We start from the raw sequence: 16,078 nt of genomic DNA on the forward strand, positions 1-16,078 counted from the left end.
GACTTGGCGGAATGTACTTAATGTTATGTTATTTTCAAAATATTTTTGTTATTTTAAGTTAACTGTGTAATTCCCTCAATTGTAACTATATCTATATATGCTCTGTATAAAATGAATTTGAAAAATATAAGCAAATTAAATACCAATAAAACTATTTTTGATATTCTTTAAAGTAAACTTCTAATTCCAGCTCGAAATGTTCATTTAAAAAAAATGGCAAAGATTTCTTTAGGATATCAAACCAGACTAAAACTAAAGGTAAGAAAAATATCCGCCCCATTTGTAATCTTGATAAAATGCATTGTTTAATTTTTAAAATATATTTTATTCAGTGTATTTGTATACTTGACAGACTCGGGTACACAAATACATTAAATGATGTACATAATATGTATGCATTCATTTTGTATAAGTAAATGAGTTTGTCTGCATTAAATTTGTAGGTACCTTAGGCAATACAGAGACATGACATAGCTACTTATTTATATGTTATTTTTCATTAATTCTAATTACAATATATTTAACATACGATTAATGCGTTTTATGAACTCCTTACTAATTATGTCATTGAAATGCGGAAAAATGAAGAAATTTGTATATGGTGATGTACGATGTATGTATAATCTAAATGTTTGATATGCCGTGTATGAAGGGCATTTGTGAGTAAATAGCGTAATGAATAATGAATATATTTTTATACGTATTTATATATATATTTTGAGTGAGAGTTTTCGTGGAAAATAAAAACTTTTCCATATGTTTTATGTACAATCTTAATTTGCTTTTGTGTGCTTTCAATGAACAACTCAGTTAGATATGTAAGCAGCCAAAGTGGGACAATGGAAATATATATATATATATATATTTGTATATATATTATGAGTTTGTTGTTGTTGTTGTGGTATTTTGATTTGTATTTAGTTTTTGGCTAATCTTTGTGTTTTTTTTTTTTTAAATTACATTCAGTACACGGCATAGTTTATATGCTACTATTTGGATACGTCATATGTATGTATGTATGTGCATTAATCGATAGCTTATTACAAATTATTCAGATTGTACAGGGAACTAAAGCTCAGTTTGATCAAATATTAAGTAAAACTTGAGATTCGTGCAAACAAAATAATTGCCTTAATCAGCAAAATAAAAATTAAATTATTTCGATTGCGAGTTCTCTGCAACTTTTACATGCGCTCAACTTAGGCATAACATTTACAATATCATAGCTATATAATGTACAAAATAATTGGATCTTAGTGAGTTTAACTTACACTTACATAACTCTAAACAGAATGATAAGCTCTCGAATAGCTTACGCTTTTCCAACTATCCAAAATGTAATTTTGTTTTCCCTCTTTTCATTTTTGCGAAATTTTTCCATTTCTTTTTTGTTTATGTCAACAAAGGCCACAGGAAGTATTGAAAATTGAAAATTTTCACCAATTTTGTGCATTGGATTTACCAGCAGCGGATGCAATATTTTCTCTTTTGTTTTTTCGTTTTTGTAAAATTACTCTACAGAATTTAACTAGACCAAAACACAGACACAGATGCAAACACACACCCACACACACGCGCACATGCACACACGCACACACAGACATACACATGCCCAGAGAAATCAATTTGAGTGCAATTTCAGTTGGCTACAAGAATGCTGTTGTCTAGGCATTTGGTTTTGTCATTTATACATTCAGCTGATCGGAATCGGAATTGGTCATAGCGTAAGGATTGAATGCCTCAGTGAAACAGGAGCTCCTCCTCGTCGGGCTCCACATTGCGCCATTTCTATACGTCGCTCTGCTTGGCATTTGTGTTGATGATGAAGGCGCCATTGATGTGGCCGTTGCCATGGTGTGCCTTACCGTTCGGCGCATACAAATTCGTCAGGCCATTCTTGCCATTGGCAATCATGATGGCTGTGTGGGGGGTGCCGCCATTCAGCTGTGCGACCAGCGGATTTTTGGTCGTGTCGCCGGGCGGCGTAGTCAGGGGTGGCGTCACGGGCGATGGCTTAATCAGCTCGAGCTTATCATCTGTGGAGCCTTTGAGCGCCGACTTGATCAGGGCGCCGTTGCCCGCATTGCCAATGGGTGCACGATGCGGCAGGGCGTAGCGCAGCTTATCCCAGAACCATGGATCGCCCCACTTCAGGTAGGTGTTCATTCTCAGATACGCCTTCATTTCATCGTCCAGCTGCTCAATGTCGCCAATGTCCGAGTAGATGATCACAATCACACGGGAGCGTCCCTCGTTCAGCGCCGCTCGATGGGCCGCCCGGAACTCCATGCGCGCCCAGTCGGACTTGATGAAATTCGGGCTGAGCACGATGATGGTACGACGGGAGTCTGCGACGGAGCGCACAATATTCTCGGGTATGAAGCCACCCACCAGCCAGTCGCGTACGTGCACGCAGAGCGTAAACTTTTGTGGACCGTGCTCCAGTTGCGGCACCAGATGCTTCTCCACGAAGCTTTGATCCTTGTGCGAATACGAAATGAACGCATCGAATTTCTTGTCCTTGTCCAGTTCCTCTTCGGTTACGAACCACATGCACAGATTGTGAGCGTACAGCCAGATCTTGATCTCCTGCTGGTACTTGTAGTACAGCGCAGCGGTGATGCCAATCAGAAAACCAGCCAGCGAGATGACCACAATCACCGCAATGAACAGACTCCTGGGCCGTGGGCAGATATCATTGATGTTCAGCTCCATGAGGGGCGTGGGCATCTCCGCATCGACGCAGTACATCTCCGTGTAGTCTGGGATGCGTTCGTATTTCTTTTGCGTGAAGAGCAACAGTTCCCTGGCCTCGCAGTTGCACACCCACGGATTCTGGGACAGACGCAGCGTCATGTTGTCCATCGTGCTGTTCAGATAGCCAAGCAGCGTTGAGTTGAGCACCTGCAGCTGATTGCGACGCACATCCAAGTACTTCAGTTTTCTGGGCAACTGGTTAAGCTCCAACTGGGTGAGGTTATTGCCTGCCACATGCAAGCTGGTCACATTCTCGTACCCGGGCGATGTGTTGCTCGGCAGCTTGAGCAAGGTGTTGTTTTCCACATACAGCTCCATCTCGCGCAGATTCTGGGGCAGGCGTGGCAGCTTGGGTACTTTGGTCAGCTCGCCATTGGAGCAGTTGATGATTAGCGTCGCGTCGAAGGTGCGCACCAGGCAATCGCAGCCGCGAGGGCAGCGTCTCTCGGCCGGATCCTCCGCGAGGTCGAATTTGCAGACCAGTTCACGTGGATGCACGGAGCGCATGGGACGATCGGCCAAGGCGCTTGGCGCCTGGCAGTTCAATCGGTCGGTGAATGTGACCAAGTTCTTTGCATAGTCCGGCTGAATGTCGCCGCGCACCACCTGCAGGAAGCGCAGGAGTGTGCAGTCACAGACGAGCGGATTATCGTTGAGATCCACGCGCACCGACTTCACCCCATGCACCAGCCGCTGTCCCTGGTCGATGGGCGGAAAGTCTGCCTGCCTGTAGAAGTGCACGGTGATTATTTTATTGTGCGTCATATTGATGGTCAGATCGAAAGCGGACACAAAGTCCAGATCGGAGTAGTCCAGCCAGGTGAAGTTGTTATAGCTCAAGTCGATCTCCTGCAGCTCGCGCATCGCATACTTCCAGTCGCTAAATATGACCATGAGCGAATTGTTGCGCAGATTGAGGGTCGTTAGATTCCTAAGATGTGCGAATGGTGAACTCAGTTCCGCGTCCACTCCGCGCACCGACATATACTCATGGAAATTGATGCGATTGTTGGCCATGTTCAGTTGACGCAGCAGCACGTTCGAAGCGAAAGCCTGCGGCTGTATGCTCACAAGTTGATTATCGTTCATGCGGAGGGTTTTCAGATTCACCAGCTTGCTGAAGAGCTTACTGTAAGGGCGAGAGAGCGAAAGAGAGGCAATGAGAACTGAATTTCACCAAGAGCAGCGAGAGTAAACCTCACTCTGGAGGATTCATAAAGACAATTCAAGTACTTTAGTTTACCTGGAGATTTCAGTGAGTCGATTTTCGGCCAGATTCAAGTTCTCCAACTTGGACAAGTGGCTGAAGATGCCGTCGGGCAGGTGGCTCAAGCGATTCTTGTGCAGATCCAGTGTCACCAGATTCACCTGATGCTCCAGCAGCTTGGCGGGCAGCGTGCTCAGATGATTGTCCATCAGGGAAATGTCTGTGATGTTCTTCGAGTTCTCAATGAGATCTTCTGGGAGGGATTCCAGTTCACAGCGCAGATACAGGGTGCGCAGCCTGGGCAGATCAGCAAAGAGGCGGGCCGGGAGCGTGGGCAGCGGCACACGATTGTTCTGCAGCTTCACCTGCTCCAGCTGCTTGTTGTGCTCGAAGAGGCCCGCGGGCAGCGAGCGGAAGTTGTTGCCATTCAAATTGATCTCGGTCACATTGGTGAGCAGCTCAAAGACATCCGGTCGCAGCTCAACAATGCCATTGTTATGCAGATCCACATCCCTCACAGAGACGGCTCCCTCAAAGTCGTGCTTGCTGAGATTGTGCAGCTGATTGCTCCACAGGTTCAGGTGCAACAGCTTGTGCAGATTGTGGAAGAGACCGCGCGGCAGCTGCCGCAGATTGTTGCTGCCCAGCTCGAGGAACTGCAAGTTCTCCATGTTGGCCAGCAGCTTTGCTGGCAGCTCACCCAGGTTGGCGGCGCGCATGTCCAGCCAGCTCAGATGGTGCATATCACGCAGCAAGTCCTCGGGAATGTAGGGCAAGCGGCGCGCGGCGAAGCGCAGTCGCTGCAGATTCTGCAGACGATCCAGGTGCTTGCGGGTTACATTCATGCCCAAGTCGTTGCCCTCAAAGATCAGCACTTTGGTATTGTTGATGCCCAGGTGATCCATGATGCCCGCTATGGGCGTGTGATAGGGCAGCGGGCAGCGCCTGATCTGCACCATATCGATGCTGCCGATGTTCAGCCGCGGCATCTGCTTGTACTCCGAGGCATCCGTCAGATTGCATTCGATCTGGACCGTGTAGCCGGGACGGATGGTTATCTTAAATTTGGGATTGTAGCTGTTGCCGGGACAGTTGAGTTCATACTCCGACAAGGATGGTGCGCACTCGCACGACGATATGGTCAGATCTCGGCAATCATCGCGCCCAAACACGGCCACGCCCAGCTGCCAGTTGAGCGCCTGAAGGAACACCACCAGCAGCAACGGCGGCGCTGCTGCGCTTACGGCTCGCATTCTGTTTGTATTTGTGTGTCTAGTCCTTTGCACGCTAAAATGAAAAATCCAAATATTTTCTATTATAGACATTTTATTTATTATTATTTATATTCTACTATATATTTTTTTTATTAAATAAAACAAATCGAATTTAATTTTATGGCCTTATTTTTTTTCCTTTCTATTCATTTTCTTTTGAATATTCTTGGTGTAAGCCCATTTGATTGCCTACACGTAAAGCTCTGATTTATTTCTTTTCTATCGACAATGTGTTTCCATGCAACGGTTTATTCTTTGCCTCAACATATTTTTGTGTTGAAAAAGAAATTGTAATGCTATCAACATTATATAGAAAGCAACGGTGAACCAATTTTACGCAGTTCCCGTGTGTGACGAGAGTATAACCTTAATTTAAGTGCGGATTCTGATCGATAGGAAGACAGGTGCGTCAGTTGTAAGTGACAAATACAGCGACAGCTGGCAGGAAAAATGAATATACAAAGGAATATTGCTTTTGTCCTTCACAAAGGAGGGATTCAATGTGGCGGTCAAAGAGATTCATACGATGCTGGGGTGGCCAGCAGTGGAAGCTCTATTCATCCTTTATGGCTCCCCTCCCCTGCTCGACCTCGTCAGATACACTGTTGCATTATATGTCGCACAGAGCAGGTTGCCAAAAGCCTTGCATCCTGTGGAAGGTGGGATGAATATCAGCATTCCCTGCACGGGTGCCACGAGCCCAGCTTGGCAACTCTGTGGCCGTAATTACGGTCAGGTAAATGAAATGTTGTAAAATTTGCCGCTTTTTATTTCTTTCGGATCCGAAATTGTAGGGGCGACGTGCACTTTACGGGCTTTGTGCGCTTAATGAATTTGTCATGCAGTCGAGTGTCGTTAAAGCTCGAAACGAATTTGAGGCATCCGAAAGACTCGGCCCAGCTGACAATTAAATTGTGCCCATTAGTCAGATTTTTGAAATGGAATTCAATTAAAACTTTGTGCCGGCCCTTTTGAGCAGCTCGCAGTTAGCTGCATTTCCAGGATTTCCAGCCGACGCTTTCGGGGCTGATGGCATAATTTCGTTGCCTCTGACAGCTGCCTTTGAATGAAATTTTGATAAGCCAATTAAATTATGCGCCCTGTAATTGAATTCTCATTTTGCTGTTGACTTTTTGCAGGCAGTCTGTCCCCTTCCCCATCCCAGTCCCCATCCCAGTCCCCATCCTCAGGCGATCAATTTACCGGCCATTTGCTTTTAATTAGCCTACAACAATGATGAAATTTTCCCAGGCGCCTCTGGCAGTGTAAATAATTGTAATTACAGTTATTGAGTTTTCCGTTTGCAGCTGCATTTTCAACGCTTTTCGATTTTCGTAAATTAAATTGAATATTTTCAACAACAGTTAAATTTCAAAGTCCATGCAAAACCTCTTATCACTTAAGCTAATGATTTTATTTATTTATCTATTTATTTATTCCCATTTGGTTTTTTTTTTTGTAAGCTGAGCACTTTTAATGCTTTTAGCCAATTATTTATTCGCCCAAGTACTATTGCTGGTCGTGCTGGCTTAACAGTGTTAATCGGATGAGGTTGGTCTTAGCCACTATTTATCGGCCGGCGGTGCGACTTCTCTACAATGCGGCTAAGCCGTGAGACAGAAGCGTTAACACGATTCGTGTGCATTGTGTTCGACCGATTGCAATGGCCAAGCGTCGTCTGCCACAATCCATTTAAATCTCAGCACCTGATTTCAGCATTCGCCTGGGTCGCAGATTATGCGGATGTACATAGATAGATACGTATTTATGCCAGGAGCTAGATAAGCGGCTTTTGTTCCCCACTATTTGTGTAGCCAACTTCAATTTCGCATAAAACTTTAAGCACTTTCTGCCCGCTGGCGGCCAACTTAACTGAGTCTAAATAGCATCTTCTGCTACAGCTCACCTACCACCGCCCACCATCTACCACCTAGCCAGCAAAGTTGGCCCTGTTTTGGCTTTTAAATTAAGTCTGGCTTATCTAAACAGGCAATGCTGGCCACACCGCGCGGCCAGTTGGTTTTTCGGTTATTGTTGCCAAGATCTTAAACATTTATATTCACTTAGGAAAATTACTTTTAACTTTTACGCCATGCTGCCCGTGTAAAGATACAGCTAACAATGTCCCGAGCGGCCTGCTGCTTTGCATTGATGGGCTTTAGCGTTTGTTTTGCTGCAATCTAATCTTGGCGAAAATCTTGTTGACAAGTTTTCTGAGAATGCTCAGCCGATTGGCAGCTAGGTGAGCCAGCTCAAATAAGTTTTCTAAAAGCGGAACGCCAACAACAACAACAATATAATATTTAATGGCGCCTGAGCTAAGCAATTTCTGAGTGTGTGTGGGTGAGTGTGTGTGCAGGTGTCTCTCCTACTATGTATAGAAAATGAAAGCCGACTTTCAGGCTGCCAATTAAGTTGGCCTCGTTTACAGTCTGCAACGGTAGCCTACCCCATCGGCACCTCATTTGATCCTGGCTGGCAATTAAAAATAATTGTTAATTTTAAACGTTCTACCACACACACAAGACACACACACACACACACACACCTACAGAGAATTATAAAGTCATATGGGCGGATGGGTTGTTTTCTTCCTTCTGCTCACATTTGTCAGTTTTAATTAGACGTTTCCCCTGCAGCCCCCTGCCGCTACCCCATTCGCAGTTCGAGCCGTTAATAAAGGTTAACGAAGTTTTGCCAACGCGCAGATTTCTCACACATTTCTACAAACAGCCACACGCCTACATACTCACACACACACACACACACACACACACACTCATACTCATACTCTCACACATTTTCCCATGTTGAGATTCCAGCTAGAGTGCGCATTTTTGCACTCACGTGCTCTTTTCCGGTATGTAACGGTACTAAATTCATTAGGCACACTAAATTACAACCGCAGCGCATGATAAGGGGGGGATGGAGTGGAGCTCGTTGGGACAGAGCCAGTCAGAGTCAGAGTTGAGTTGAGTGTAGCAGAATTGAGGCGTGGCGGGGCAAGGTGTCGTGCCAGGTGATGCCAGGCCTTCTACAGACTTGGATTTTTATTGCCGACGCTCAACAAAGCGCTTCAATGTATGTGGCTATATATGCGGGCGTGTGTGTGTCTAAGTCTTTCTCTCTGTGTATGTGTGTGTGTGTGTGTGTGGCTGCTATTAAATAGTCACGCCGCCCGCAGCGCGCTTTGGAAAATTGGCTTTCGCATGCCTGCGGTGCGCTTTATTACTGCAAGCGAAATTATCAACAAGAACAATAAGTGAGAAAGTGTTGGCCTTGTCTCTGCTCGACTACCACATACCATAGAAAGTGAAATGGACACAAATTTTATTAACCTGTCTCTCTTGTTCCCATTTAATGATGCGAATACTATGCTCTATTACGACATTCTTTATCGGCTATATAAACCAAATCTTTGCTTTGCTTTTGCTCTTACATTGTATTTTCTTAGAGTTTTAATGACTACAGGGTATAGGAGAAACAATTTCGGGCATGCGATTTAATGCTTGAATTTCATAATGCCTGACAGTTGGATTAAGGCAAAGTGTTTTAATGCCTTCGCCTTTTAATGACGTTGACATTTCCATTTCTGTGCGCTCGCGCGCTTCACTGAATTTTCCAATTTTCCAATTTCTTGTCATGTTCTGCACCCACTGTTCCCCCCCCCATCGCTACCATCGTCCTGTCTCACTATGCTGCTTCCTCTTTGCCCGAATAAGTATGCTACAGAAATTGTGAGGCGCCTGACGCAAACGCATTCATCAATCAACTTGACTAATTACCGCAATTGTTGGCGAGCACAACGCAGCAACTGTGCAGCTGCTTGGTGAGTTGTTGCCACGCCCACACACAAACGGACATAAATACACACACACACACACAGACCGTCGTCATGCTGCCTGAATATGGTAAGAAACAATATCAACTACAACTTGTTTAATAATTTCTTATTAAAAAATTTCGAACAGCAAAACCTATAAAACACTTTTACAAGTTAGCACACACATACCCATATACACACATGTATATGTGACGCTCACCCGCATCCGATTCCCGTTTCCCTTTTTGGTGGCAAGTTTCCAGTTGCTGGCCAACTGCACGTTGTTCAGTTGTGGTTTCGTATCTTATAGTAGTAGTTGGCATAGTCAAAGTTTCAGTGATGTACATGTGTGTATGTGTGTGTGTGTGGGTGTGTGTGTGGGTGTGCGGGTGTGTGCCTAGCCAAAAGATTTCAATACTTGGAAACTTTCGGAAGTTGTGAGCCAATGTTTATGGTGCCCAACGTGGTTTACAACGTTTCTCCAGCAAACACATGCCCAAAACTGTGTATACAGAAGTGCCAAACTGGCAGCTGGGACATGTTTACATATACACCCATATATGCACACATACACACATACAGATGCTCAGTGGACGAGGTTGCTCAGTGGTTGAGGGATGGCGGCGTGGTGGTTGAACGTTTCAAAAGCATAAGTACTCGTACGTACATTTTCCAATAGCTTGCTGAAGCGCTGAGCAAATAGCCGTGTTGCTTATTGCGTTTGGGTTGCACGCGTTGATGCAACTTTCGATATTGGCAAATATTCGAACGATTGATTCGCCTAGCTGGCAGCAGGCGGGACTCAAAGAAAGGGACACACACATGTTGGAGCTTATATTGCAAAGGGCGTTTTATACACATACACACACACACACACACACACACACATACAATAACAAACAAACAACTGAATAAGTCTATAAGTCTGAAGGTTTTAAATGCTAGCTGTTAAGTAAAACACTAAAAACTTTGCAGGCATGGCTGGAATGTGAGGTTGAGAGCTAGGTGTAAAATTCAATTTGTCAAATATAAAACGTATATCTTAAGTAATTTTATTATATACGACTTTTTAAACTATTCTCCAAACTTACTAAAATGTTCTGTGATAGTGATAAGCCTTGAATTTATTATGCATCAACATGATTAGATGGAATAGGAAATCCATGAAGAGAACCATAAATTCTTATCATTTAATTTTTAGCTATTTGTTTACTAAATCAAAAATTGCCAGGCAAAGAAATATACATTAATCTTACACAAATACTTCCATGTATATGAAGCCTTTAGCTTATATCGTCTATATTCAATGCTCAAATTCCCATACACTCATATTGAAGCAAATGCTAATATCGAATATTATCGTATTGGTCTAAGCGCCGTTGAGTGCTCCTGCTGCTGCTTCAGCTGATTACGCTATAACGCCTCTACTGCAATATGCACTTAAGTCTGTTGCGGTTGGGCGAAGCATTCATGTGGAATAGCTTCTTAAGAGAGGGGGGAAGATAGATAGAGAGAGAGAGAGAGAGAGAGAGAGAGAGAAAGAGAGAGAGAGATAAAGTGATAATTGCCGAGTGGTGCCAAGAGAATGAGAGAGACAGAGAGTGAGAGTGAAAAGTGGAGCTCTATGCCTTCCATATAATTCCCATATGGAATTTTTGCAATAATTTTTCTTAAATAATCAGCCTTAATGAGCAATGGAATGATAAAAAAAAATTAAACTTAAATTGTGCACTATTCTCATTAATTGAATAGATATATCAGGCATATATAAATGAATCATTCAAATGTTATTATAATCAATATATATCATGGGGATTTGATTATGTATGCAATGCCTATAATTATATGAGCTGCGCTAGTTGCTAATGAGGTAGCTGCACTATTGTGCTTACCAGACGTCTAATGAGCTGTGCAAAGCCAGAGCAAAACTTCAAAGAGCCAGCGACAAAGCCATGAGATAGACGTTCATTACTTTAACCAGCTGCACACACACAAACATGCCCCTCCACCCCCCACAATGACAAAGAGAGTGGGAGAGAGAGAGGGGGGGAGAGAGCGTGCTGGAGGAGTGAAAGAAAAACTAGCGCTGAGCGTCAAAGACAGCAGCAAAAGTTTAAGTTGCATGCAGCTTGCAGGCTAAGCAGATGCAAGAAAAATGGGGTTAAGACTCGATTTGCGAATGCTTTGCAACGTAGGGCCGCTTGAAAGCCAGCGCATTGTCTTTGCCAAAGAAAAAGAAAAAGGAAAAAAACGGCGGAGATTCGCTGGCTTTGTTTTTGCACTAGGTTTGTACAAAGGCACAAATATATATATATATATATATATATATATATATATATATATATGTATATACACATTTATATATGTATATGCATAGAAGTGAGCGCAAGGAGTCAGCAAGTGAACGGCTTTGTAATGTCATTTGTCTGTTAATCATGTTGTCGTCTATAAGTTTGCGCCAAGTTTTTATACCCTGAACCCATTGAAAATGGGAAATCAGGGTATAATGGTTTTGTGAAAAGTATGTAACAGGCAGAAGGAATCATCGCAGACCCCATAAAGTATATATATTCTTGATCAGCACGACGAGCTGAGTCGATATAGCCCTGTCCGTCTGTCCGTCCGTCCGTCCGTCCGTCCCTCCGTCCGTCCGTCCGTCCGTCCGTATGAGCAAAAGGATCTCAGAAGATATAAGAGCTAGAGAGCTGAAATTTGGCATGCATACTCGTGTATACCATAGGCAGTACGAGTTTGCTTTATTTTTTCGATAACTCATCCGATAACTTTTTTATCGAGAATAATCAAAAAATCGACTTTGTTTTTTCAGCCTAATTTGAACACTTTTAGACCTGGAGACTTCAAATTTGCGTTGTATATAAAGTTAATGGATACAAAGATTTTGCTATTTACAGATTTTGGATACCACGCTCCATTCGCCCCCAATTTGTAAAAAACGCATTTCAAGTACTAGAGACTTGTGCTTTGGAATGTACACACATTTCAACTATATGAACACATTCTGAAAGTTTCATAAAGATACTCTTACTCCAAGAGAAATTATTCAACTAATAAATTCTCATAATATTGCCCACATTGCAGCGCAGCCCAAGCGCAGTCGCTGCTTACTGCGCAGTTAGCAGAGCGCGTGCTTATAAGTGCATGTTTATGTATGTGTGCATAAAAGAAGTCCAGAACGATTAGAATATCAGCTTGGAGGGTTCAGGGTATCTCCTAGTCGAGCAGTCTCGACTGGAGCCTTCTTACTTGTTGCATAATGCGCTCGTGCCCAAGACAAATGAAAGAACTTGTTGAGCCTGAACTTTCAACGTAGCCCAAGAGCCAAGAGCCAACAGCTGCCTGCAGGAACAAAGTGCCCGGCGCAGGCTCCACACTTGCGTTCCGTGTGCGTGACGCATTCAGGTTTAATGGGCGTCCATTGTTGTGCCGCCAGTTGACGATTTTATTATTATTATTATACCCTGAACCCATTGAAAATGGGAAATCAGGGTATAATGGTTTTGTGAAAAGTATGTAACAGGCAGAAGGAATCATCGCAGACCCCATAAAGTATATATATTCTTGATCAGGACGACGAGCTGAGTCGATATAGCCCTGTCCGTCTGTCCGTCCGTCCGTATGAGCAAAAGGATCTCAGAAGTTATAAGAGCTAGAGAGCTGAAATTTGGCATGCATACTCGTGTATACCATAGGCAGTACGAGTTTGCTTTATTTTTTCGATAACTTGTCCGATAACTTTTTTATCGAAAAATCGACATTGTTTTTTCAGCCTAATTTTAACACTTTTCAGCCAGGAGACTTCAAATTTGCGTTGTATATAGAGTTAATAGACACAAAGATTTTGCATTTTACAGATTTTGGATACCACGCCCCCTTCGCCCCCAATTTGTAAAAAACGCATTTCAAGTACTAGAGACTTGTGCTTTGGAATGTACACACATTTCAACTATATGAACACATTCTGAAAGTTTCATAAAGATACTCTTACTCCAAGAGAAATTATTCAACTAATAAATTCTCATAATATTGCCCACATTGCAGCGCAGCCCAAGCGCAGCCGCTGCTTACTGCGCAGTTAGCAGAGCGCGTGCTTATAAGTGCATGTGTATATATGTGTGCATAAAAGAAGTGCAGAATGATTAGAATATCAGCTTGGAGGGTTCAGGGTATCTCCCAGTCGAGCAGTCTCGACTGGAGCCTTCTTACTTGTTTTTGCCCTTGTTGTTGTTGTTTTTGTTGTTGTGGCTATTGCTTCTGTTGTTGTTACTATTGTTGTCCGCAACGCGGTTAACTCTGACCAAGGCTCCGGCCACGTCGCTGTCTTCTTATTTACTCAGTTCTCAGCTCGAAGCAAAGTCACTCAAATGGATACTCTGCGGTCGCCCTAACCACGCAACTGTCCCCTCACCTCTTACACCTCGTCCTTGACGCTTCCTGTTCACGCACTGCTCAAGCTGCCTGCCGGCTGTCGTTTGGCTTGTTTAGTTTTAGCGGCAGCGCCAACATTTAACGAAAATTGATTTCCACTTTTAAGGTACCGACAAACCATTCGGCACCCAAGTGCAGCGCAAACTGTTGGCCACAAAACTTTTTGTTTTGGCCAACTTTCGGCAAGCATACGCTCACAGCATCTTCTGATTAGAGTAAATCTGAGCTACAGTTCAGAACTTTTCGGCAAACTTAATCGCACTCGTCTTAATCGTATTGATTGATTAGTTACAGACTGCCTCGAAATCGTATAATGGGACAATTGTGAATTGTATCAATAATTTGAGTTTCATTTACTCTGAAACAGCATATAATTGGATTATCGATGATTCCTTGAATTGTTTATTATTATCTATATCTGGCAGCGACTGCTCAGTGTTCAGTATTCATAGTTTCCACCAAAGAGCAATGCAATTCAAGCCAAGTCCAGCAACTCGCCTTCCCCAGCTTGGCATTTCCTTAAGCGCTGGCTGGTCAGTCACTGGCCACTTTAATCGAGCCACTCCCAGTTGAAGTGCGCTTCCTCTTATCAACTCTCTCGCTCCTGTGCTGCTAAGCTGCTTAGCGCTCGTAAATTTTTGTGTAACTGCCCCACGCACACACATTCATATACAACACTCACTCACGCATGCTCGCTCACGCACACAAACGAGCAGAGTCATTCACATAAATAAACAGCTCGAAGCTGGCAGCAAAATAGAAATAGATATAAAATAATAGACCAGCCGAGTGGATACGTCCGACTGTCCAGTGCTCCCTTGGCCAAATGAAAATGTCGCCCATTGCCTCGTGTAGTTTATTATGCAAGTGGAGCCACGCCGAAGGCAGTGGCTCTTCTGGGCGTATTGTAAATAATACAGCATAATGCCAACCTGCCAAGAAGTGTGGCCGACTCCAACTTGGCCTGATTGCCAGGGGACTCCAGCACCGCAACGCACCGCAACGCACCGCAACGCAACGCACTACGCGTACTCTTCAATTACGAATGCCAGCAGCAGCAGCAAGACGATGACAACGACGAGGACTTTGCGAACGCCGCCTTTGGGTGTAGCGTTCGCTGTCTGCAGTCTTCAGGGACTGGTTCTACAACTACTTAATTTTGTCGTGGCCACAGAACTCGGCTGCGCATTGCGCATTCAGCTGCCAGAGCGCGTTCTTGGCGCGCTTGCATGCTTTCCACAGTGCTGTTTACTTTCCTGAATACCCTGTAAACATGCAGTATAAGCAATCAGCTAGAGCAAACTGTTTGCAAAGCATAACAACTTTTTTATAAATTTGTTGTCATCTTTAGGTAGATACAAGCTGTCTTTGCCTCTTGTATATGTATTCTATATATATATATGTATATATTACACAATCGTGCAGGGCATCTAATAGTCGCCTACCTGTAGCCATGTGTAGTCCACACAGTGCTCATACTCGTTCCGTTTGTCTCTTTTGTCTGCTATTGTCCATTGTCCGGCCCTCATAATTTGCGCTTTGTTTTATTGCACGAGTTGCATGCTGTTTAATTCGCGGGTCCACAGCTCCAGGCTTATTGTTTCGTGCTGTACATACATACATACATATCTAAGCAGATATATAAGGCTGTTTGTGTTTAAGCCGGGCTCTTATTTATTTTGAAATGTGAGTCACGTTTAAAGTTTTGCGTTCTCTGCCCAGCATTGGGACCATAAATGGCTTTGGCTAACTGCAGCGCATCTTCCCTGAAAGTCTCCCGGTCCCAATTATAGCGCTAATTGTGCGCATTTTGTTGCGCTTGTTATTTATAAATGCACACGATTTGCTGGCTAGTCGCAGCTTGGCTAAGTGCGTCAATCGGCCAAGAGTTTCTAGCTGATTTGAGTCAAGCAACAGTTTTGTTTTTTTCTTTTTCAGGCCATTTGGCACATTTTGGGCTATTGGGCAAAGCCAATAGCTCCAAATTAATTGCCTCGCCTCAGCTGGGATTGTTTTTATTTTTTTAAGCTTGAATTAATGAAATGCTTTAAATAATTAAGCATTCATTCATTTCAAAAATAAAAACCAATAAGACAAAAGCACTTAACGTGAGGTGCAATAAAAGTGGAAATAAATGATAGGCAAAACACTTTCCAGGCATTGCTATACCCTGCAATTTAGACTTACTTAGCAATGATGCTACCTAATTTGAAAGAGACTTTCTGATTGGCTAATTGTAATTGTATATATATTACACTTGTCAGTTATCTCAAGACGGTTCTACCTTGAGCCAGGGTATGTTGTAGTCGATTTCAAATGCTAAGCTAGGCCATGTAATAATTTAAATGCCAATATTATGGAATATTTATGAGATGCCTTGGATCAAATGTGCATATTTGCGCTGATTGCGCCCTGCGGCGGATGTGTAAGCGTTGGTCTGACACACACACGCACACACACAGACAAACACAAACACCCACACACACATATACACACCACCAAGTACATGTAAATAGCAGCCGCTTCCGGCTATTTATATTCCACTAACACCATCGAGCGCATCGAATCGCT

The 16,078-nt window shown here is 43.5% G+C and overlaps 1 protein-coding gene across 1 annotated transcript in view; it reads right to left on the reverse strand.

Annotated features, from left to right (window-relative positions):
* Nucleotides 1–909: 909 nt before the first annotated feature.
* LOC6575099 (protein toll) overlaps nucleotides 910–16,078 on the reverse strand; it is a 51,480-nt gene continuing 36,311 nt past the window's right edge. The window contains exons 3-4 of the mRNA XM_002001081.4: nucleotides 4,001–5,251; nucleotides 910–3,886 (exon numbers count right to left, since the gene is read on the reverse strand). Coding sequence (XP_002001117.1) covers nucleotides 1,789–3,886; nucleotides 4,001–5,217 — 3,315 coding nt within the window. The 5' untranslated portion in view covers nucleotides 5,218–5,251 and the 3' untranslated portion in view covers nucleotides 910–1,788. The remainder of the gene's footprint in view (nucleotides 3,887–4,000; nucleotides 5,252–16,078) is intronic.

This window comes from Drosophila mojavensis, unplaced genomic scaffold (assembly GCF_018153725.1).
Source record: "Drosophila mojavensis isolate 15081-1352.22 unplaced genomic scaffold, ASM1815372v1 contig_231, whole genome shotgun sequence".
Classification (NCBI taxonomy): domain Eukaryota; kingdom Metazoa; phylum Arthropoda; class Insecta; order Diptera; family Drosophilidae; genus Drosophila; species Drosophila mojavensis.